Source organism: Drosophila gunungcola (genome assembly GCF_025200985.1).
Source record: "Drosophila gunungcola strain Sukarami chromosome 2R unlocalized genomic scaffold, Dgunungcola_SK_2 000006F, whole genome shotgun sequence".
NCBI classification, from domain to species: domain Eukaryota; kingdom Metazoa; phylum Arthropoda; class Insecta; order Diptera; family Drosophilidae; genus Drosophila; species Drosophila gunungcola.
In genome coordinates, this window is record NW_026453168.1 from 330,329 (window position 1) to 352,254 (window position 21,926).

Below are 21,926 nucleotides of genomic sequence, written 5' to 3' on the forward strand. Positions count from 1 at the left end.
CTGTAGCACAATTATTTCTCCTTGAATTCTTTCCATCCTAGCCTCAATCCTGTCCAGCTTTTCCTGTGTCCTTTTCAGCATCGCCAGAGTTGCATTTAGTTGGGCATCTTGATTATTAAACCGCTTCCGGAGGTTAGCCATGTGATCATAAAGAGGGTGAAGTGCAGCGAGACAAAATGCCCCACACTGAGATGGAGCGTCGGTTACAATGCATCGTGCACACGTATTGTCCTGTGAAAGGACCATGCCTTGGAGGTCAGAGATTACCAACACGGACATAAAATAAAATCCGAGACTAAACATTTTTAAAGCGAAGAACCACCGATGGCTAATGTTTCTTATAAACTGATTCTGATATTTATTAAATGAATTTGGAGAATAGCTTTGATAAGCACAATTCCCTCACACATTATTTATCATATTTTACTAAATGTATGATATTCACGTCTGATATTCAGAGGCCCCAGTCCAATTTCGATAAGCCATACGCGTCTTAAACGGATTGCGTGATTGTATACACTACACAAAACAAGTAAATATAATTTTTGGTTACAACAAAAACAGAATAAATTTGTGTTAAAAATACTAAATACTTATTTTACGTATTGTTAATAGGTTTAAGTTTTTTAAAAACTGTATTTTTTATCATTTATAAAAACATAATTAATTTTTGTTATGAGTTATAATATTTTGATGTTTTCATACTTTCTATGCAAATTTGTCATAAGCTCAACTGATTTCATGAGCTCAAAGAATCAATATGTCTAAAACGACGTAAAAATGGGCTTAAAAATTATTTTTTTTTTTAATTAACAGAATGATAATCAATATGATTATGTTGTTTAATTTAATTTCAACAGCTTTATGACATTATTATTGTAAATATTTCTATATTGATGTTTTTGACACAATAAGGATACATTATTTAACATGTATTTGGTCTGTAAGGATTAATTTTTCAGAAATTCACTAACGCAACAATCACGACTCCCATTGGTTTAAGTATGTGCTAAACCATTTACTGGGTTTGAAACACAGAAGAATCACAACCGCTGGCTTTTTTAGTACCTTTGCTTATTATTGGTGTATTTCAGGTACGCAGCCACACTTCACTCCTCTGCCGCAGCGTCAGGTGGCTTGAAATCGCGTTCCTCTCTCGTTTATTCGCTTTTATTCGTTTTATCACCACTGTCGTCTTCCACGCACATTCGCAGCGCCACCCGTCGATTTACGTGCCATTTGTTTTGAATTTTCCGAGTGAATTCGACGCGCCCGAAAAAGTCGCATCGCATGCCAAAAAGCGGTTCCGAATATCGTTAACAAGTGTGTGGGTCGGGTTGTTTAGTTTGTTGAAACATAAACACAACGCTCGGCTGTTTATCGTGCATTTAAAGTTTCCCGCAAACGGAAAACTGTGTGCTTTCCAGTTGTGCCAATAAATAGGAGGGGGAAAAGTTCCGTTGCTTGGCCAAGTGCATCTATACGAATAAATATAGATATTCAAGTTAATAAATAAAATTCCCACTTCACCACACTGAATGTCCGAGAATAAAGGCATCATGCTGGCCAAATCTGTTCAAAAACACGCTGGACGTGCCAAGGAGAAGGTGAGTTTGGAGTCAAAATGCAAATTGCAACGCCCACGCAAGGTGGGAAGGTCATGAAACCCACCACCGAACTATGCACCACCCCCTGGGCACCTCAAACCACCACCCACCCCGTAATCGTCGTTGAGCAAAGCATTCCAGCCGAATTGGTGTCCCTGTCCTAGTTCTCCAGCTGGGTCACCTGCACTTGCACATCTCTTTACCGATTTCCAGTCCAGATCTCAAGGGGGTTTCCAATTTTATAACATATTCAGTCGAATCTTTATAATATCAATACCTGTCACGATACAACTTTTTTTTTAAACCAAGATTAAAATAGTAGGATTGAAATACAAGATTTGAATAACGTCCTAATTTAAAATGGCTTATTAACTTTAAAACTTATTGTCCTTATTTTTTGCTTAAGAAAAAACTTGATTTGACTTAAATGTATTAAAAAAAAATTTAGTAATCAAGACAAAAGATTTTTAGACACATGTGTAAGTACATATATATTTAAATAGAAATTTATATATATGGCAAAAATCCAAACTTTGTTAATAAAATATTTAAAATATTTTAATTTAAAATTACCTATATTTAAGCTTGTTGCTATAATATAACTATTTGTCTTTTTTTATATTTGTTTAAACTTGGAAACGTACCCTATTTAAACCTACAAAAAGTATTTCACTTTTATTGACATAGACAAGGTGCACTAGCTACTTGAATAGGTTTTAAGTTAACGAAAAACTATCTCCACCTTCCAAAAAGATTTCCCTTAAATAAATCAGTCAAAAGATGAGGAGAATGTGAGACACCTGTCGCAGCAATAAGCCAATCCCAGCTTCTCCGATGATTTTCATCTTTCCCATTCATGAGATGCGCCTGTTGGATTTTTGAATGTTTTTCATCTTTCCGCCGATGCGTACCAGTGAAAGTTGTGTTGTTGTCGTATTGTTGGTATTGTTTTTGTTGCGTTCGATGCGGCGAAATGTCAATAAAGCGGGGCCCAAACAAATTGTAAAAGCTGACCCAAAACGGGTTTAAGATGCCTTCACTTCACCTAACTTCGGTTCGGTTCAGTTCGGTTCGACGGGCGCATTCCAAGATCTCCAGACCAGAGTGGTTCGGCGGCTAAAAATGCTGTAATCTCAGCCAGAGTAATAGAAACGCTGCTATTGATTTCTATGTATATCCGTGTGAGTTGGCATTTCGGGCTGATTTCTAAAGTTCGTTGGTATTTGAGGTCTTTTTTGGGATGCGACCTGATGCTGATGCTCGTGTGTTGGTCATTAAACTTGGAACCACGAATTCCTCGACTAAATGTCACTGTGAATAAGTTTTAGAAGCAGATGATTTGGATAGATGTTTTGCGAGAATAAGTTGTCAGGAAATGTATTTATTTTGTCGGTTTAAATTAAGTAATTTAATGCAAAGGCAATGCAATAGTAATAACTTACTTTAAACTACACGAATTTAGGTCGTGAAAAGAAAGCTTGAACATATTAACTACCTACCTACCTATAAAAGCAGAAAAAGTTATATCAGAATAAACTTGATTCTTCAACATTAAAAATCTTTATTTCAATACTTTTTTTATTATTCCAATAATTCTTCGGATCAATTTGTTATATGGAAGTATAAACCTAGTTTACTCCCTTACTCGCTTGATTTTCGCCCGGCTCTCTGCTCTAGTTTATTTCATAATTTTCCCTCAACAAATTTGAAATTTATTTTTAACAAGTTTCGTTCTCTGGGCGGAATTCACATAGCTTTATTATTTCGCATGTGGTGTGCTCAATTTTCGAAATTTCTGCTTGTGATTTTTCACAGCGAGCTTCTTCGGAGGAGAAACTTGTCAAAGCGCGCACACAGGCAAGCGAACAGCATCTTGTGGATGCCTAGATACATTTTTATTTGAGGTGCGTTGAATTTTCCCCCGGCCCAGTCAGCCGCGTGAAAATGTCGCCGTCGCCGTTGCCGACGTCGCTTTTCCTGCCAGTAGTCAATCTTTAAATAGATCCCGCTCTCCTCTAAATCAACTGGGTGTGTGTATATTGTATATTGTATATTGGGCTTTTGTTTTATAACTCTACGCATACTTTGCCTTTTAGTTTTTCTAAGTTTTCTATTTGGCGAATGGGAGGAGCAATGGGAAAAGCACACAAAATTTCGCCCGCGCCGCTTTTCTCGCTTTTCTCGCTCCCTGGCTATGGCTGTTTGGCTATGGCTATTTTTAAGCGGCACCGCACAACAGCTGCCAAAATGTGCTCTCCCCCCCCGGACATCCTCATCCTCGTTTTGGCTCGATGCAGTGCATCAGCACCGATTGACATTTTATTGGCAGTATTCGATCCAAACTTGCCTGTTGCTTATTGAACTTCTTGTTGCATGCCGACGAAATGTCAACTGTTTTTGGGTTTTTATTTATAAAGCTCCTCTGCTCTCTGTAATTCAAAATCAATGCGAAATTCGCTGTTAATTGCAATTACTTGAATTCTTATCTGATAAATATAGAAAATTGGGCCTACAAGGTGGGAAGTTCGGTCTAAACGGCAGCGTTTTAATTTAAAGAGATTTAAATATATGTACATTAACTTAAGAACTTTTTGAAAACTCTCTTTTTTAGTAAAAAAAAGGTTGCATTTGAGCTTAACATAAAAAGTAAGAAATGTTTTTATCTTATTACTGAATCTAAGAAGGGCTTAAACTAATCAAAGTTACAAAGTTCTTAGATTTCCATCCAAGCAAACATCCAAAAAGACCTACATACATATATTCCCTCACCATTTTATTGCTGATCCCATCAGTACATTATCAATTTCGTATCGGGTTTCGCAAGTAAACAAGTTCTTAATAATTCCAAACCGATCGAAATTCGAAGCCTATTATCCAAACTTCAGAAATACTTGGAAACATTGGCGGCTGACTTCAAGTGTGGGAGGAACAACAACAATAAATGGCATGTTTACATATAGGTAGCGTAGGCATCTGACACTGCAGTTTGAGACTTTTGAGGGGTTGTATTATATATCTTGTTATATGGGCTCGATTCATTATCAAGTGCTGCAGTCTGGCGTTACGCCCCCTTTTCTACAGAGGGGCGTTTTCAAAAGTGCTCACCACAGATAGCTCCTATTCAATAGCTCGCTCGATTTAATCGAGCGTGAAGCAATCTAAACGTCAGAGACGGATACAAAATAAAGATACAGATACAATAATGCGACAGATGGGATTGTTAAAAGTTATACACACTGAGGCTTATTAAAAAAAAGAGTGTTCAATTATTGAAATTGCCAACAATCGCACATGAAAGTGAAGGAAACGGAGGAGCTGAGTCTTTTGTGTCACTTTTTGGAATTACTTCACAGCGGCTCACTTTGCCTCATTAATGCACAATTGTGCAGATTGTTAGAAAAAGCTGAAAGATAAGGTAATTGGGTGTGAAGTTCAAGTGCTAGTCGTGAAACTCTACTATAGCACCACCCCCAAAAAAATTCTATTTAAGGCTGCAGTTTGTTATTTAACCCAAAACTGAAACATCACAAGCACAAGAAAAACGAAAACAAACTTTTGGAAAATGTGTGGCGCGTGAAAAGACGCAAGGTCAATTACTGCCGATGTCGATTTGTACACTCGAGTCCAAATGAACGCATACCCATACTCATTCACTCGAAAATCACACGGCCACAAGTCGTATACGTATTTCTTTATTAGCTCACTCATTCAACACACACTCTTCGCCTTCGATTTGGTAATCAGAAATCGGACTGGGAATGGGACTTCATATTTTGAATGGGTCTCACCTTGCCCACTCAAGCGTACAAGTTCATAGAGTTCTTACATAGAATGCTCTGCATTTGGTTTGGTATTTTCAATTGTTTTTTTCCATATAAACTTCTTCTTAGACGAAGATGCCTTGCAAGATTAGTAACATTGCTAAGTTAGCTTAAGAAAAGATAAACATTTTTTATAAATTACAATTTATTCACCTTTTGGAAGTATTAAAGGATATAGTTAGTATAAGATAAAAATTCAATGTGAAAACTTTGAGAAGTAAGATAAAAATGTGACTTTTAACATAATATATTTTGTAATAATAAAAAAGATTACTTATTTTGTTAATCAAATATTTTCTGTTGATAATAATATAGGAGATTTATTGGCTTTTTGGTCGTGAAATAACTTTATAAAGAATTTCTTGGAACTTAGATAACCGACAAACGTACCTTTTTCCCCTTTTAAGCTTGCAAAATTATTTAAAAAATTAGATTTAAATAAAATCTAAATTATAATCCCTGTGGTTAATATTTTTTCCCATGTACCTGAATAATTCTTATTATATACATGTTTGAAAATTAAATTAAATTTGAGAAAAATCCGATACAATTTCATTGTTGGGTTTAAATTCCTTCACTGAAGTAATTTCAATACTAATTAAGTAAATTATATCAAATTTTGCTCATGTACCTACTTGCTTATTCGTATGAAAATTAATTTCCTGCAGCTTGAATAATTCCTATAAAGTGTCGCCATTAAAAAGTAGAGTCAGAGGCAACTGCTAATCTCGGAGAGCAGCGTTTTTATTAACCTGTCTGACCCTCAACCAGCCGACTGCTGCTCCAAATGTGAGTCCCGAGTTGGGAACCTGCGCTATCTGGCCCCAAGTTGTTGGCCAAGTTGACTTTCGGATCTGCTTATGCACATAATAAATGCGCATCGTATCTCCAGACTGTGTCAGAGGGAAAAAAGTATCAGATTTAATTCACTATTCGTACGCGGAAATGGGGAGGAAAAGAGAACACCAGGGGTCTAGAACAAAAGGTAGTAGATCGGAAAACAGATCCCAACGCAGATACAGAGCAGTGAGCACGCGATTTGCTAATGCCGCGCTGTTGTTCTACTTTGAAATGCAATAAAAAATAGCAAAAAAAAAAAAAAAAGGAGACTGCCAAGGCATGGGAACCCACTTCTCATACCGCGAAAGTGTTGTCAGTTAGTTAACTTGTTATAATAATTATTTATATTTTCTACTGTTGTTTTGGATGGGATTGCAAAACCGGTTTGCGGACTTTAACTGCGTTTAAGCTTACGCAAGCAGTTTATTGTCATTTGTAAATTTAAATATATTTATGGAAATGCAAATGCAGCTAATATAGTATATAATATTTGTTGAAACTTTCTTTTTATTGCCTGCAAGAGGGTGAATGTGTTACGTAAATATTGGGAGCTTTTCAGCTTAATTGTTTCGTTCTCATTTTGGTGTTTTTTTTTTTTTTTTAGGTTTTTTTTCGCGCTTGTTACGCTCAAATGAATTTGGTGTTGCTGTGTGTGTGGGTATTAGCATCGGAATTAGCATAGTTCAACATTTGCATCGGGCTTCGAACCCCACACCCTCCCTTACTTTTTATAAACGCTGACAGAAAATGCAGCTTGTGTTAGAAAACTTTTATTATATATATTTTTTTAAACAATACTAAAAACAAAATTGTTATTATTTAAGTTGTTATGTTTACAAGTTATTCTTATAAATAAATATATTTCCTTTTTGTTGTATTATAATAATTATATTTAATTTGTTAAGACTTTTGGTCTAAGTAATCAGTTAAAGAACGAATTTGTTACAATGCGATTTTAAAACAAATCGTTACCAACATTTTTTTTTACCGTGTCGCACCTGCAGCATTTCATCTTTATGCCAGCAGGGGGACGCATTCGTGCCGCTTGTTTGGAAACCTTCGCATTTGATTTCATTTTTTTTTTTTGCAGCCATAGCGTTTGCTGACTTTTTGCTATTGCCCAATCAGGGACAATTGTTAGACCGCCCCCGCAACCTATCCACTCTTGGCATCAAAGCGAAGCAAAATGCACTCGCAGATGATTTCCCGCCACTCTAGTCGAGGTTATGAGCAATTTTCCATTGCTCTGGAAGCGTTTTATGCAATTTTCAGATTTAGACACAAGAGATGGCAGCGGCAAAGGGGAAGTAGTTAATTTCAATGAGATTTACACGGCAATGGCTTTCAGAGGGCTGCGGCATTTATCTCCTTTTGACTTTTTCAATGTCAGTTGCATAATTTAGCAACGAGTGGTCTCTGTGGTTTCGTTCGTGTTTATCACTTTAATTGTATAACTTTCGGCTGGATTCTTGAAAAATGCATTAAAGGCAGGCACAAATTGCCGTACAAAATCTTGCAATTCTAAATGTGCAAATGGAAATTCAATTGGGGCACAGCAAGTAAATATGCAAATTTGGTGGGTTTGTTTGATCTTCGAAACTTATGTGGAAAAAGTTGTTGTTAATGTACTAGAAAATGTTGATTGTTTAGCGAACAACATAAGAAATCTACGGAGTGCATTTTTCCATAAGCTGTTTTGGTCTTCGATCAAGTGGAAAATTCAGTTTTTCTGCGTTTTGTAAATATTTTTGTAATGTACTGCCAGCCGCCAGCTGCGTGGATTGGTAATTAAAAGCAGTTCACTGACTTTTGCACAATTTGCAATTGCGAAACGTGTGTAAAAATGGAGAGCAACACTGGGGTAAACAGAAAGAGAAGTGGATCGAGAGATTGCCTGGCAGCTGAAGTAAAATTGTCAATCGGCAGTGATGCGTGCTGGAACTCCTCTTTCCCCTTTTTTTTCTCTTTTTCTACCCTATCTACCATTATGTTTCGATTTCTTAATCAAATATGTTGGTATCAGTGTCATTTATGGTGTTTCCAAATTTAAATCTGCTCAACATGACGTATGCGTGATATTTGCAATTGATTGTGGCAAAAATAATTGAAAAACTCATGCGCTTATCATTTAGATTTGACTATTGGGGCACATAAAAGAATAATTTGGCCTGATAAGCCCTCGTGTTCTGTAATGAAATGGAATTTGCAAACCCCCAACGCCACCCCAGAAATTCCAAACGTTCCATATATATACTATATACTTTCTTATCAACCAAATCGTTTTGTTTTGTTTCTTTTTTTTCTGCTCGCTGGAGTTTATTCACACGATGGAAACGAAGAGAAAGAGTACGGTTTAACCGTGACCATGTTATGCAACCACAATATTTGATATCAGATGGAACTGAAGGGCACTCGCAGTAAATAGTTTTTATAGCTGAATGAGTGGACAAGCGCTGGAAATGTTACTAAAATTGAATCCAAATGGACATTTTAATTGACATTTTACCCCATTTCCATTGGTCTTGACCTATTTTTTATGGCCCAGTGATTCTGCTGCGATTTGCTAACGATCTGTTTAGTGATTTCCCGCGTTATCCATCTAATTCGTCACGTGCCATAAACTTTAGTTTTATTTCGGCTTATCTATGCAAATCACGTGGAGTTTTTTATTCGATGATCTTAAATGGCAGGCACTTTAACGAGTTCACTTTGCGCTTCAATGCTAAACGAGCCAGAATCAAAAGTACAAAGATACCGAGATAAAGATACCAACTACATGCGGTTGAGACACTTTGACTAGTGCTAAGTATTCGCTCATGATTTGACCGCATTCACAAATATTTGTGACTTCTACGAGAATGTGTGTCTTTAGTTTTCTCAAAATCTTGTGATCGATTAGCATGGATATAACACAAGTGCCGCAATACTTGAGTAACCCAAAATGTTGAAGGTTAAACACTGGGGTGGAATATTTTAGATGACTAGAATTATATGTAAATGTTACAAAATATATTTTTAGTGTGAGAGAATGAACTAATTTGTTTTTTGTAGTTCTCACAGTTTGGACTTTAAAAGCGAAACAAAAATAATACAATTTTTGTATCTTAAACTTTAATTGCTGAAATTTGGATTGTGGGTTGCTAGTGAATTACTAACCATTACTAAGATAAATAAAGATTTATTTAAATTTAACAAAAACCCTTATGACTTATAACATTGTTTTGGAATATGTCACATTCAAGAGATTGAGCAGACTCCGACTATGATGTATTTACTTAAACGCTCTATAGATATAAACGTGATCTGTGTTTCTCAAGACGTGATCACCGAAAACGGTGAAAAATTCTTGACGTTACATAACCAGATAGTTGTGCGCACACAGCCGAGCGAAAAAAAAAACACTTAAAAACAATTCGCAAAACCTGTCGCCATGCAATAATCTCGCAAGCTGCTGAAACGACAATAATTGTGCGGCTTTTGTCTAGCTAAAAAAGTATCTGAGTATCTGAGAGATACACAGCTGAGGCCGAGCCGAGCTTAAATAACTGTCTCCGAATGCGTGCTCAGCGGAAGCTTTTTATTTATTAATCGTATAAATCCGATAATGATATATACAAATTTTAGAAAACCTGTACCCGGGCACTCCCCTTAACGCCCAAACTTCCCCGTCCCACAGTTGAATATCCGGTTGAGTCTACCTCTTATTTACTTATTAATTGCATTTTATTGAATCTAACCAATATTCGTTTTGCGGTCGTTAAAACTTTTCACTTTGTCGGGGTATTCGCTTACTTTGAAAAACGCTTTTTGGCTTTGCATTTCAGCCCAGGCCGCTTCTGTTTACTTAGCCCATTCGTAGTCCACTTGCAATTAGCTTGGCATGTTTTCTATTTTCTATTTTCTATTTATTTCAAAATAACAACAAGTGCAAATGTTTGGCTTGGTTCAGTGAAAACGTTTTCCATTCGAAATGCAGTGCCAAATGAAAGTGCTGGGATCAAAACAAAGGTCTTAATAGCCGGGCTCAATTAAGGAAATTAACATAAACGCTCATTATCAATTCAGTTTGCGCTATATATGTATATCTTGGCAAAGATCAAGAAATAATCTCTGGAAATGAATCATGGAAATATGTAAGCTACTGCTTAGATATTTTTATCATCCAGATGAATAATGATGCCAGTCGTACACAGAAAAAAAAAACAATATAGTGAAGTGTTCTATATTTAAGTTTTAGATTTATTTATAATATTTGGAAACTATTAAATCACCAGAAACAGTTGAATAGTGATAAATTTATAGTCAATATATATTAAAGATATTATTTCTTTTTGGAATGCTTACTATTCCCAGTTCCCAAACTCGTTTGGCGAAAGATCTCTCTACTAATTAGCGAGCAACTCCCCGAGTTGACTAGAATCCAGCGAAATTTTCGCGGTCCACCGTTTTCCTTCATCTTTGTGGCCAATGGCTAATGCTAATTGATAAATCACATGACAAGACGAGCTGGAAACATCTCATATTCCGATTCGTGCATGCATGCGGGATAAATATTAGTTTTCTACGGCTGCCTCGTCTTCTTCTTCTTGCGCCGATTCCTCCCTTTTTTCGCCGATTCGAACTTTCTACGGGCACAAACGAGTTTCACTTTCCACTTGCCGCCTCAGCCGATTTGACCAAAGAAAGCGGGAAAAAATAATATAAAGAAATGAAAAGAGAGCCCCAATAAAGATTATGCAAAATGAGAATGGGAATGGAATTGATATCGCTCATCAAAGTTGCGCAACGGAATTCGATTTACATATGTAAGAAATCTGTCCATTTACGTTTTCATTTCAATCTCCATCTTAACGCGGTCTTAATAACCATTTGAAGTCGTTATTAATCGCAATTACCATAGCCATATGTCAGTTCTCTGTCACATGACTCTCGGGTCTCGGGGGTGGTGTTACTTTTACGTTTGTTACGTTTAGGGGGGGATTGTCTGGGCAAGGTGCCAAAACCGGTTACTGCCCACAAATAATTTTTTGCTGTCATCATCGACTCAATAAGCACCGCTAACCAAACGGGGCAACAAGTTGGAAAAAACTCAGAAAATAGTCGTAAAAAAGAAGTGGGTAAAGAAAAATGTACTTTTGTGGTAATAGGTTAGGTCTTTGGCTTGTCCCACACAGATACAGATGAATAGATTCGAATGCTCAGATACAACTTCGTAGCTACATTTATACAATAACGGCACCTTAAATCTTTAAAAATTACATTTAACTTAAATCCTTAAAATCAATTGTTTTTGAAGCCAGGCATAATTTTTAAATTGCTAATATATGAATGTATGTGACCTTTTAGCTTATATACATTTAAATATAAATTTACTGTAAGCGTTTTCAGAGAGATAACATATTTATCAAAATTCAGAATTTAATAGCACTTTATTATATTCACTTCCCTATTTTCGTTTCTAAATTTTTAGAGTGGGCAAAAAAAGTTTAGGTACACTTTGCACTGAAACTTCATATATGCCCACTGTTTATATCTAAGAAAATAAATATATTTTATAAATAAATATGTTTTATAAAATGTATGTTGTTTTCTGATTATTGGGTTAAATTTTTTATGAGTGTACTGAGCTACAGATACATGTCATTAAACCGGGCGGCCTCAACACTGGCACAAGGCAAGGGGTCCGACTTGGCCCGGCTATAAAAAAGTCTTCTTGGGGCGCACTGATCTCTAGACTTCTCCTTCTACTTCTACTTCTCTTTCCCACCAACCCGTGCCATGGCACATTTCCACATTTCTCTCGCCATTTCTCCTTTTCCTTCTCCTCCCCTTTCTCTTTTCTGGCTTTTCGCCGGCGGGCGCATTGCTGATGCCAATTTCTACAAGTTTTTTTCACAATTGTTCTGCGTCTGTTATTTGTTCTCAGTATAAGTAGACAATGTACATAGTTGATACTCGTATATACTTGGATACTATTTTACTTGTTTCAAACATTCTCTAGCCTGTGATTTATGTAGGGTAAAAATGGGGACTTAAGCTACTAAATCATTTTTGGGAAGCTGGGGAATACAATTGGGATTAAAAAAGGGATTTAAAATGAGTTTGTTTTTCATTACCTAGTTATGTTTATTTTATTAAATAATAAATAAGAATATCAACGTTAGAGTGTGTGTATAAACATGTAATACAAAACATTAAAGTTCATGAATTGTATCTTTTAGTTTCTCTGGGCAATCTCTACTTTTTCTTTTACTGCTAATTAATTTACTAATAGCTTATCAAAAGTCATATGAATGGATGCCTAAAATGATGAATGCGCAGTGATTAATTAAAGTAAGTAACTGAGTGATTAATGAATGAAGCAATTACTGTAGAGTATCCCCCATGTCGAATTGGCTTACTAGACTTGTTGCACGGCTTTGTGGGTCTCTCTTGCAACTGCCACTGTCTGCCACTGTGCATTCCTGGCAAACTGGGCCAACGTCTGCTTATGGCCAAATGCGAATGAACATGCCCCACATTCCCCTTCCCCCTCCCCTTCTCCCACCGATGTGCACTTAACTTTTGTTTGTTTGCACTCCGCTGAACGTTCCGTTTCATTTCATTAGATTGCAGTTGGATTCCCTGCTCCGATCCCGAACATCTGTGCGATGTTGTCATCCGTTTCAGCCATCCTACGACCCACATCCTACGCCTAAATCTGCACATAAAACCCACCAAATCAAGACATTTTCCACTATGGTCGAGGTCGTTGCTGTTTCTGTTTCTATTTTTTATTTCTATTTCTCTTACTGTTGCCTTTGCCAGACAGCCAAACTGGTTAACCGACAGTTTCCCTAAAGTTAAGCCCACGTTTAACTGCAGGTTTGAAAGGAGTGCACTCAACAAAATTATTTTAATTTATGCTAAAAGCCCACTGGAGAAATTATTATACTTCGTAGGTGGTTTTGATTTGAAAATGCTAAGCAATATATAATTTATTACCAATCGGTTAATGTATTTTAGAAATTTTAGTTACCATTGATTAAAAATGTATAATTTTTTTTTTCTTCCTTACAATTTGCTGTGTGGCTAGCATGGTCTTATATATCTGACTTACATTGATTGCCCGATTAACCTTTTCGAGGTTATACTTTTATAAGCCCCATCTTACAGCTCTTTTGACCCATTTTTGGTCTGTGGTCGAGATCCCCCGCGTAGAAAAGTCAAACGCACATGTTGCATGAGTGGTTGCTATCGAAATTGGTATACACAAATGTATATAGACAAGTCTAGGCGTACAAATATGATTTTTTGGCAAGAGATCGGGAGGGAAAAAAAAAAAGAGAAGGCAGGTTAGAGCGACGTCAGTTCTTAAATAAATTACTAAATCTGCAGAGACAGACGTTTCACATATACAGGCTATATGTACGCGCCTCTAAATATATACATATGAGACGAAAATTATTTGGTGACGCAAACATTACACATGGCCAACAAAAAACTGAAAAAAGAAAACCTCAAAACGGAAATGACCGGCCACAATGGTCCTTGTTTCGTTTACCTCATAAAATTGATAAGAATTCCAGCCATAGCAACAGAAGAATCACAATATCTATTTTCTATATCGCTTACAGTTCGCCTATTTGATAATAACTTTTAATAAGACAGTCTATAGCTGAATGCGATTGACTCAGCCATCCACCCACTTAAGTTACCGATTTAAAGATCGAACCAACTAGGGTAAACTAAGGTAAACAAAGACCTTAACCAGAAACCAAACCGCTTGGTTTCAATTACGAAAATGGTCATTAAAATGTCTTAAGGCGGCAACCAGTTTGTTGGTCAAGCCACATAGCCAAGAGTGTGTTGTGGCCTTAAAAGGTTCGGGCGGTGGAGCTGCACTTGCTGGAAATGTGCGACATACTCTTGGCCAAAGCAAAGAACTTTGACTTTGACTTTTCATAGAACCCACCAGAACTGCTGCAAATATTGTGGCAATTTAACCACTTGTTGATCCAATTCACCTAAATGTTGGCTCTTTAGGTATTAGCATAACATTGCAGAACTAGCCTATAAAAAACTCGTAACTATTTTAAATGAAATCGCAGATAAGATATGCTGGTGTAAGGGCATTTCATGTTCTTGTTAATCGAGCGTTTGTCTTATCGTTTTGACTTGGCTAATTCCGTATGCGTGCCACATGTCGCGGCTCATTTAACAATCGCTCATAACGGGGCTCAAGAAACGTTAAAAAAAACCAACAACCTGCCCTCAGAGGAAGTCGAATTTAAAACTTCCGACCGATTTGGCGCATATGTCATTACACAAAACAAAATTTGTTTTCTTTTTCAAGTGTTTAAACTATAACAACATTACGATTTGCTACATTTTTCAAGAATCAATGGTTATATTGAAATGTTAAAGCTTTCTTTTATTTATATATATAATATATATCGATATCTTTATTCATAAGTGTTCTCATAAATGCAAATAAAAATTATAATTACTTTAAAATCGACGACAAAATAGCAAATGTAAGCTTTTTGAATGAATTTAGTTAAGTAAGTTAAGTTTATTTTTAAAGGAATCAAAACAAGTAATTGTAACTGTGTTTTTCTATTTAAATGGTCATGAGCACCTGAGAAATACATGCAGGTATATCTAATTATCTATCTGCCGAGTTGTGCGCAAATTTCAATTAGCCAACCTTCTTATCTGCCGCTGGCTCTTTTTTTGGCCAGTTCAGATAGCACTGCTATGGCCTCAAATATTTGGCCAGCATTTGTTGAATCTCGGCAAATAGAGTATTTTCCGCTTATCGCCGGCTATCTCAGAGCACGTTGCGTATACGCACAGATGGCCGAGAGCAAGTCACTCTAAATCTTGAGGCGTGGGCGATTCTGTAATGACGATGACGAAAACTGTTACAAGGCTGAGTTGTCAATGTGTAGATTGTACAGAGACTAAAAAAAAACACACATTCAAAGGCACCCTGCCTCCATTTCCTGCCTGCCGCCCCTCATTCATCTTTTTTCTCACTGTTTTGTTCTTTAATTGGTCGTCGAAAAGCCATTAACTGTGGCACGGATAAGTGCCACAAATTGACCGGAGGCAAAAAAAGAAATAAGTATAACATCGTTCTTAACCCAAATGCCGTTGACAGCGGCATTTTAACACACATTCAAGTGGTTAAACTTTTGCCAGCGAGATAAGCTAGATTGCGGAGATTCGTATATTCGTATGTGCCAATAGATTTAGCGAGTTTTCTATTTTCCGACACCAAAACCAAAACGAACGAGAAACAGACCAAGAAACAGCCGCCAACAATTGCCAAATAATTCTATTTTGTGTATACACTTTGGACCATGAGTGAATGAATGAGTGAATTTAAGCCGAGTTTAATGCTGCCCACATTCCAAACATTTTTCAATTCGTAATGCTGCCATTGACCGACCTTGCCCTGCCCACACTCAAGTAAATTCCAAATTCATTCAGAGCTTAAATGCAACTCCAACTACAATTTTGAGTGCCCATAAAATTTTTACACATATACATATTTTATTTTTTAAATGAATAATAAATAGTCTTTGGTATTTTCATAACATACAAATCAAGAGAATTTTTACTGTCCTACTCATGAAAACGATTTTCAAATTACTTACCTTATTAAGTGCTATTCCGATTTATGATTTTTTATTTATTTAACTAAATACCCATTTTTATTCTTACAGATTCTACAAAACTTGGGCAAAGTGGATCGCACCGCAGACGAAATTTTCGACGATCACCTAAACAACTTTAACCGCCAACAGGCGAGTGCCAGCAAATTACAAAAGGAGTTTAATAACTATATAAGATGTGTTCGTGGTAAGTCCGTTGAATGATTTCTGCAAAATTAGAGACCATTTTGAACTAAGATATGTATGTTCTGTTCCGACAGCCGTACAAACTGCCTCCAAAACGCTGATGGATGCCGTTGGCGAGATCTACGAGCCACAGTGGAGCGGATACGATGCCCTGCAAGCACAAACTGGCGCCTCGGAAAGTTTGTGGGCGGATTTTGCGCACAAATTGGGCGATCAAGTGCTCATACCGCTCAACACATACACCGGACAGTTCCCCGAAATGAAGGTGGATTTGCTGTAACATCTAAATATTGAATAAATGTATTAATACGGTGCTTTATTTTTGTAGAAAAAAGTGGAGAAACGCAACCGCAAGCTGATCGACTACGATGGCCAGCGTCACTCGTTCCAGAATCTGCAGGCCAATGCCAACAAGCGCAAAGATGATGTCAAAGTGAGGACTATAACTTATTGTATATGACTGGCCTTTTTAATTAATTGATTTTACTTTTAGCTAACCAAAGGACGCGAACAGCTAGAGGAAGCCAGACGCACCTACGAAATCCTGAACACGGAACTGCACGACGAGCTGCCTGCCTTATATGACTCAAGGATACTGTTTTTGGTCACCAACTTGCAGACACTTTTCGCCACAGAACAAGTGTTCCACAACGAAACGGCCAAGGTGCGTTCTGGATACCAATAAAGTTCTAAAAATAATATATATAAACTAAATGGTTCCAAAAAATTATATATAATAGGCTTAAATTAAAATACCCTAAAGCTATGATCAAAGCAAATATTTTAATCCGTTAACAAGATAAAAAGTCAGCAAAATCTTCATTAAAAGACTAATTAATCTTGTAAATTGGTTATAAAACCATTTTTATATAATTTTTGCATATCCAAAATTTTAAAATATTTAGTTAGTATTTTAAAAGTTATAGAGTTATTTATTAATTTAACTTTTTTTGCGATTTTTCGAGTGCAGATCTATTCGGAGCTGGAGGCAATCGTCGACAAATTGGCCACAGAATCGCAGCGCGGCTCCAATACGCTACGCAAGCAAACGAGTAAGCCTGTCCAGCGTTTAATTACATATCAGCGACAATAATAAATGTGATAACCATTCTTTTAAACAGGCAATCCCATCAAGACATCGAGTCCAGTGCAGTCGCCAGTGAACAAATTAAATAACGCCAATATTAACAGCAACTATCAGAATCAGATTACCACAAACGGTGGCTCCAGTTTGGCAAACAGCCGTAAGTCCCATTATCAGGTCTTCTATCCGATCTTTCCTATATCTCTTTATATCCCTCCCACGAGAACAATAAGTATTTTCTGTTATTTATAAATTCTTTTGTTTCTTTTGCTTTTCCTTGATTTTTTACGTTTATTTAACGATCAAAACAAACAAAAAAATACCCATTATAAATTGCTCAAAACTGTACAAATAATCAACAAACAATCTCATAAAAAATCCATTGAAGATTAATTATATTATTTGATGTTCTATAAAAAAGAGCTCAATATAATACACAACATATAGAAAATATATTTAAACATTTATTATATTTGATACTCGCACTATATTATGTATGCAAATACTATATGTACAATATTCAGATGATTATGATTTCGCTTAAGTTTTTGGCAATTTATAAGAAATTTTTTGATTTGATTTTGATTTCTTTTGGCAACTAATTTTGTTAACTATTCGTTTTAAATTGGAACTAAAAACCATTCTTGGCATTGCGAAAACATTCCATTTGTAGACAATTTAGCTTGTACATAAAGACGAAATTGTTGGCGGCGGTCTGGCGATCTGGGTTAGCTTTAATCTAACTTTCTAAGAGATTTTATACTATTGAACCCTTCTATTCAGCCCTTTAACTAATTAAAAGTTGAGATTGCAAGCCACGCAAATGAGATCCCAGGTTGCTAACGACCGACTGACTGAACGGACAAATGGAATGTTGCATGTTCTTGTTGCTTTTCAAAAGTTCTGATTGAGTTTTCCCCATGTTTTGCTTTAGCGTGCATGTCTAGAGCTTTATTTGATTTGTTTTCTTTCTTTTTTATTTAATCTTTTGTTTGGAATGATGCTAACCACAATACAAAATGAAACCAAACTGAATGTTATCACAATAAAACAAATGCATTCGACAATCAACAAACATCACAACGTATAAAATACAATCGAAATAAAATACACACACGCGAAACGACACCACAATTAGCGACATCCACCAGCTCGTCGCTGCAAGAGCCGAGATTTGATTCAGTTTCTTCAACACCAGAACCGCCCCCGGATTCCCCAGTAGCAGCCGCGCCCAGCAGTAGTCCCACGGAGAACGGGGTGACCGCAGCCGTCGCCAAGTCACTGGAGCGACCCGAGTTGAGTGGCCTGAGTGCGAGTGGTAAGGCAACCACAACCACGCAGACATCGCCCACGGAGGAGGAGGTGGTCGTGGTGGCGGTGGCCAGTGATGTGAAGCCATCTGAACCTGAAGGAGCAGCAGGCGCATCAGCAGCAAAAACAGCAGCAACAACAGCAGCAGCATCAGTAGCAGTAGCAACACCTGCCCAAGTCAATGGCAACAACAACGAGCCCCATGTCACCAAGGAGGGTGGCAAACAGCCCAAGGAACTCCCGACCATCACATCCAATGCCGAAGCTGCTGCCGAGGCGGCGGCCAACAATGGCAACTCCATCGAGGAGCACAAGCAGAAGAAACTAGGTAATGACACAACAGCAACAGCAGCAGCAACAGCAACTGCAACAGTCACCCAGCACTTAGTTACATCAACAGATACAGATATAGTAACAAAATCAGATACAGATACAGGTACAGATACAGATACTAAGACCAGCATAGGCACAAGTCAGAAAGGTAGACCAGTACCAGTAGTAAATAGGCACAGCGTAAATAATCCTAACAAGAATCCATTCGAGGATGACGACGATCGTATCTACGAGGTGCCCGCTGGTGAGTAAACCTCAAAAAACGAGTTCACGTCCACTGGGTCCAATCGCTTTCTATCACCCTGTAGTATTTCTATCTCACTATCTATTTGCATTTTTCGAAGGACAACTTCTAATCCCTGTACTTTAAGCTTAGTTTCCTGTGTGATTGTCGTCTAAACCAAACTGAGGATTTCTGTATTGTATTGTATATTGTAAAGCGATCGAGTGGCATGCTGTGCGGGGCATCCACAATGGCAGGAGCTGAGCTCAATCTCATATTTCCTGGGCTGTGCATCTATATCTATCTATGTTTTTCTCATTTAGTACTTATAGTTTGGACTAAGTTAAGTCTCTTCATGTTGTCTTAATTCGGAACTTGAACACGCAGGTGATCGTACAACTATCTATGTAATAATCACCCATCAATCCACCATTGCCTGAACGTTCGCTGCTTCGGTCGTTTATCGTTGGTTTTTAGCCCAACTTTGCCAAACACACTGAAAAACTAACAGCCAAAAAAAGAGAAAAATAAAAACAAAATAAAAGCCTGAGAAAGCGCTACACACCCACTAACCCTTTTGGCCAGGATTGCGTTTTCGTTGTTCTTTTGCGTGCGTTTGTCTACTAAACTCGGTTATGCTACGTTCGATGTAAACTGTGTGAGGGTTTTGGTACCCAAAACTTACAAACCGATCCTAAGACAAAGCCTATTTATTTCTCTGAACAGATGCCAACACCGCTGACCTGCCGGCCGGCGTTCTTTACCGGGTGAAGGCCACCTATGGCTACGTCAAGGAGGATGTGGACGAGCTGAGCTTCGAGATTGGCGATCTCATTCGCGTCATTGAGTACGACGATCCCGAGGATCAGGTAAAGTCGATTGAGTAAAACTGTTGGGTAGTCTTTTAAAACATTTGCATATGAATGTGAAATTTTTGTTTAAATGTTAATATATAAATTTTTTTTTGTTCGTCTGTCTGAATTAAAGAGGGTAATAATCAAATCAATGTCAAATAATGTTAGCTAGACTGGTATTTTGCTTGGAAAAATATTTATCCATTTAAAATCAATTTTATGAAATCTTTTACCCGTGATTATTTGCAGCTTATAAAGTATTTTTTACGTGCTGAGAGTTCGGAAACAACTCAACTGTTCAAATTGTTTTCAAAATCAAACTGTGTTAAGATTGCTTATGAAAGTCATTTTCAACTAACAAAAGTTATCTACAAATGTCTATAAATACCACTTATTTAACATAATTCCATAACATGAAGATAACTTAGCCAAACTTAAAACGTTTTAAATAAGCTAGCTATGTTTTTGGTAATGGCATAACATATGGAAAGGTTTTACCCAACATCGGGTTACGAAATTTCTTCCTTGAGCTTTGCACGCGCTAGTTTCCCCCTCCGCGCCAAACGTAGACCCCCGCACTTCCTGTCTATATTGAGTTCAGTTCTTCATTGCCAACTTGCAGGAGGAGGGCTGGCTGATGGGTCAGAAGGAGGGCACCACCGAAAAGGGACTCTTCCCTGCCAACTTCACGCGCCCCATCTGAAGCGGCGGATGGCGGAGCAACTGGGCCAGCAACTAACCATCGGCAACTTCAGTTACACCATCAACAGTTTCAGAACGAAGATCCCAACACCCAAACTTTCGGCCAAATTTGCTTTGTGAGCGCTGCTTTTGTTTTTGTCCAGTTAATAAATTCTTGTTTTGTGAATTGTCTTCGGGAATTGGCAATCCATTAAGGGATTGCTCGAGCAGTGCTTCCAACACACAAATTGTTAATGTTAATGTTAATGTTAACGAGAACGAGAACCACACAACAACGCAAAGAAGTACGCAGATGTGGATCGAGAGAGAATATTTTGAAAATGTTTCAAACATTATTTTTTAGTTCTAAGTTTCAACAAAATCTAAAGCATAAACCTACTACGTATACATATATTATTTGTTAATCCTATTACTGTGCTCATAATCGATGCGTATCTAAACGTGTCTAATTTGTAATTTGTTAAAGGCAAACCACAAATGTAAAGCATATCACTCGAAGGCCAGAGTAATTGTTAAACAAATCAAAAGTCGGAGGAGAGAGCCTGAACCTTTTGTACTTTGTGTATTTTGCAAGTATGTAGTACGAGTTTTTAATAGTCAATTGAGTGTATTTTGGGGTCGATGCAAAAAAGGCCAGATGAAATTCTTCTGTGGCCCCCGAAGTTTTGGAAATTGTTTTTCAAGTAACAACTTTAACGTTTAGCGATTACGTGTATATTAATTTGTACTTTGGTTTTTAATTTTCGTCTGAGAGACTCGAACTAGCTGCAGCTTTATAACACGAACACAATCCAATAGTCACTAACCGATCGATTCGATATCTTTGTTTTATTTAACTCGGTTGTAAATCACACGAGGTCCGAAATAATTGTTTAAATTGTGCACACACTGTAAAGTTATTATTTAAATTTTATTTAATTAATTTAAACACTTATTTATCGCATGAACATATTGAACAAATGATAATAATTTACAGAAAAGCAAATAAAACATAGATTAAATAAGATGAACTTTTTTATTTTGGCGGGCAATAGCAATCAGCTTTGGTGCTGCAAAATAACGAATTAATATTGTTGTAAATATACAACTTTCACCATATATAAATATATAAATTCACCTACGTTTGTGTTAAGAACAACTTCTTATTGTGCATAAAGATGCGCTAATTGCAAGGATAATATCATATTTTATCATTCGTTGTTTTAATCAACGGTTAGCACGTTGAATTTTGTGCAATTCTGAATACAAGTCACATCGTGCCGTTTTTCAGCACTGAAAAAAAGTTATTAAAATTTCTCGAAAC

At 37.0% G+C, this 21,926-nt stretch overlaps 1 protein-coding gene across 4 annotated transcripts; it reads left to right on the forward strand.

The window, feature by feature from the left end:
* Window positions 1-1,092: 1,092 nt before the first annotated feature.
* Window positions 1,093-21,627, forward strand: LOC128254688 (myc box-dependent-interacting protein 1). Of its 4 annotated transcripts, none has more exons than XM_052983909.1 (10): window positions 1,093-1,607; window positions 15,982-16,117; window positions 16,191-16,381; window positions 16,445-16,549; window positions 16,610-16,780; window positions 17,087-17,168; window positions 17,238-17,360; window positions 18,339-19,088; window positions 19,794-19,936; window positions 20,544-21,627. In XM_052983909.1, exons 1-10 carry the CDS (start codon window positions 1,539-1,541, stop codon window positions 20,622-20,624), a joined length of 1,851 nt encoding a protein of 616 aa, XP_052839869.1. In that variant the 5' UTR covers window positions 1,093-1,538; the 3' UTR covers window positions 20,625-21,627. The 4 variants fall into 4 exon arrangements, with proteins under 4 accessions (XP_052839869.1, XP_052839871.1, XP_052839870.1 ...); XM_052983911.1 differs by having other exon boundaries at window positions 1,095-1,607; window positions 18,399-18,839; XM_052983910.1 differs by having other exon boundaries at window positions 1,096-1,607; window positions 18,339-18,839.
* Window positions 21,628-21,926: the final 299 nt, after the last annotated feature.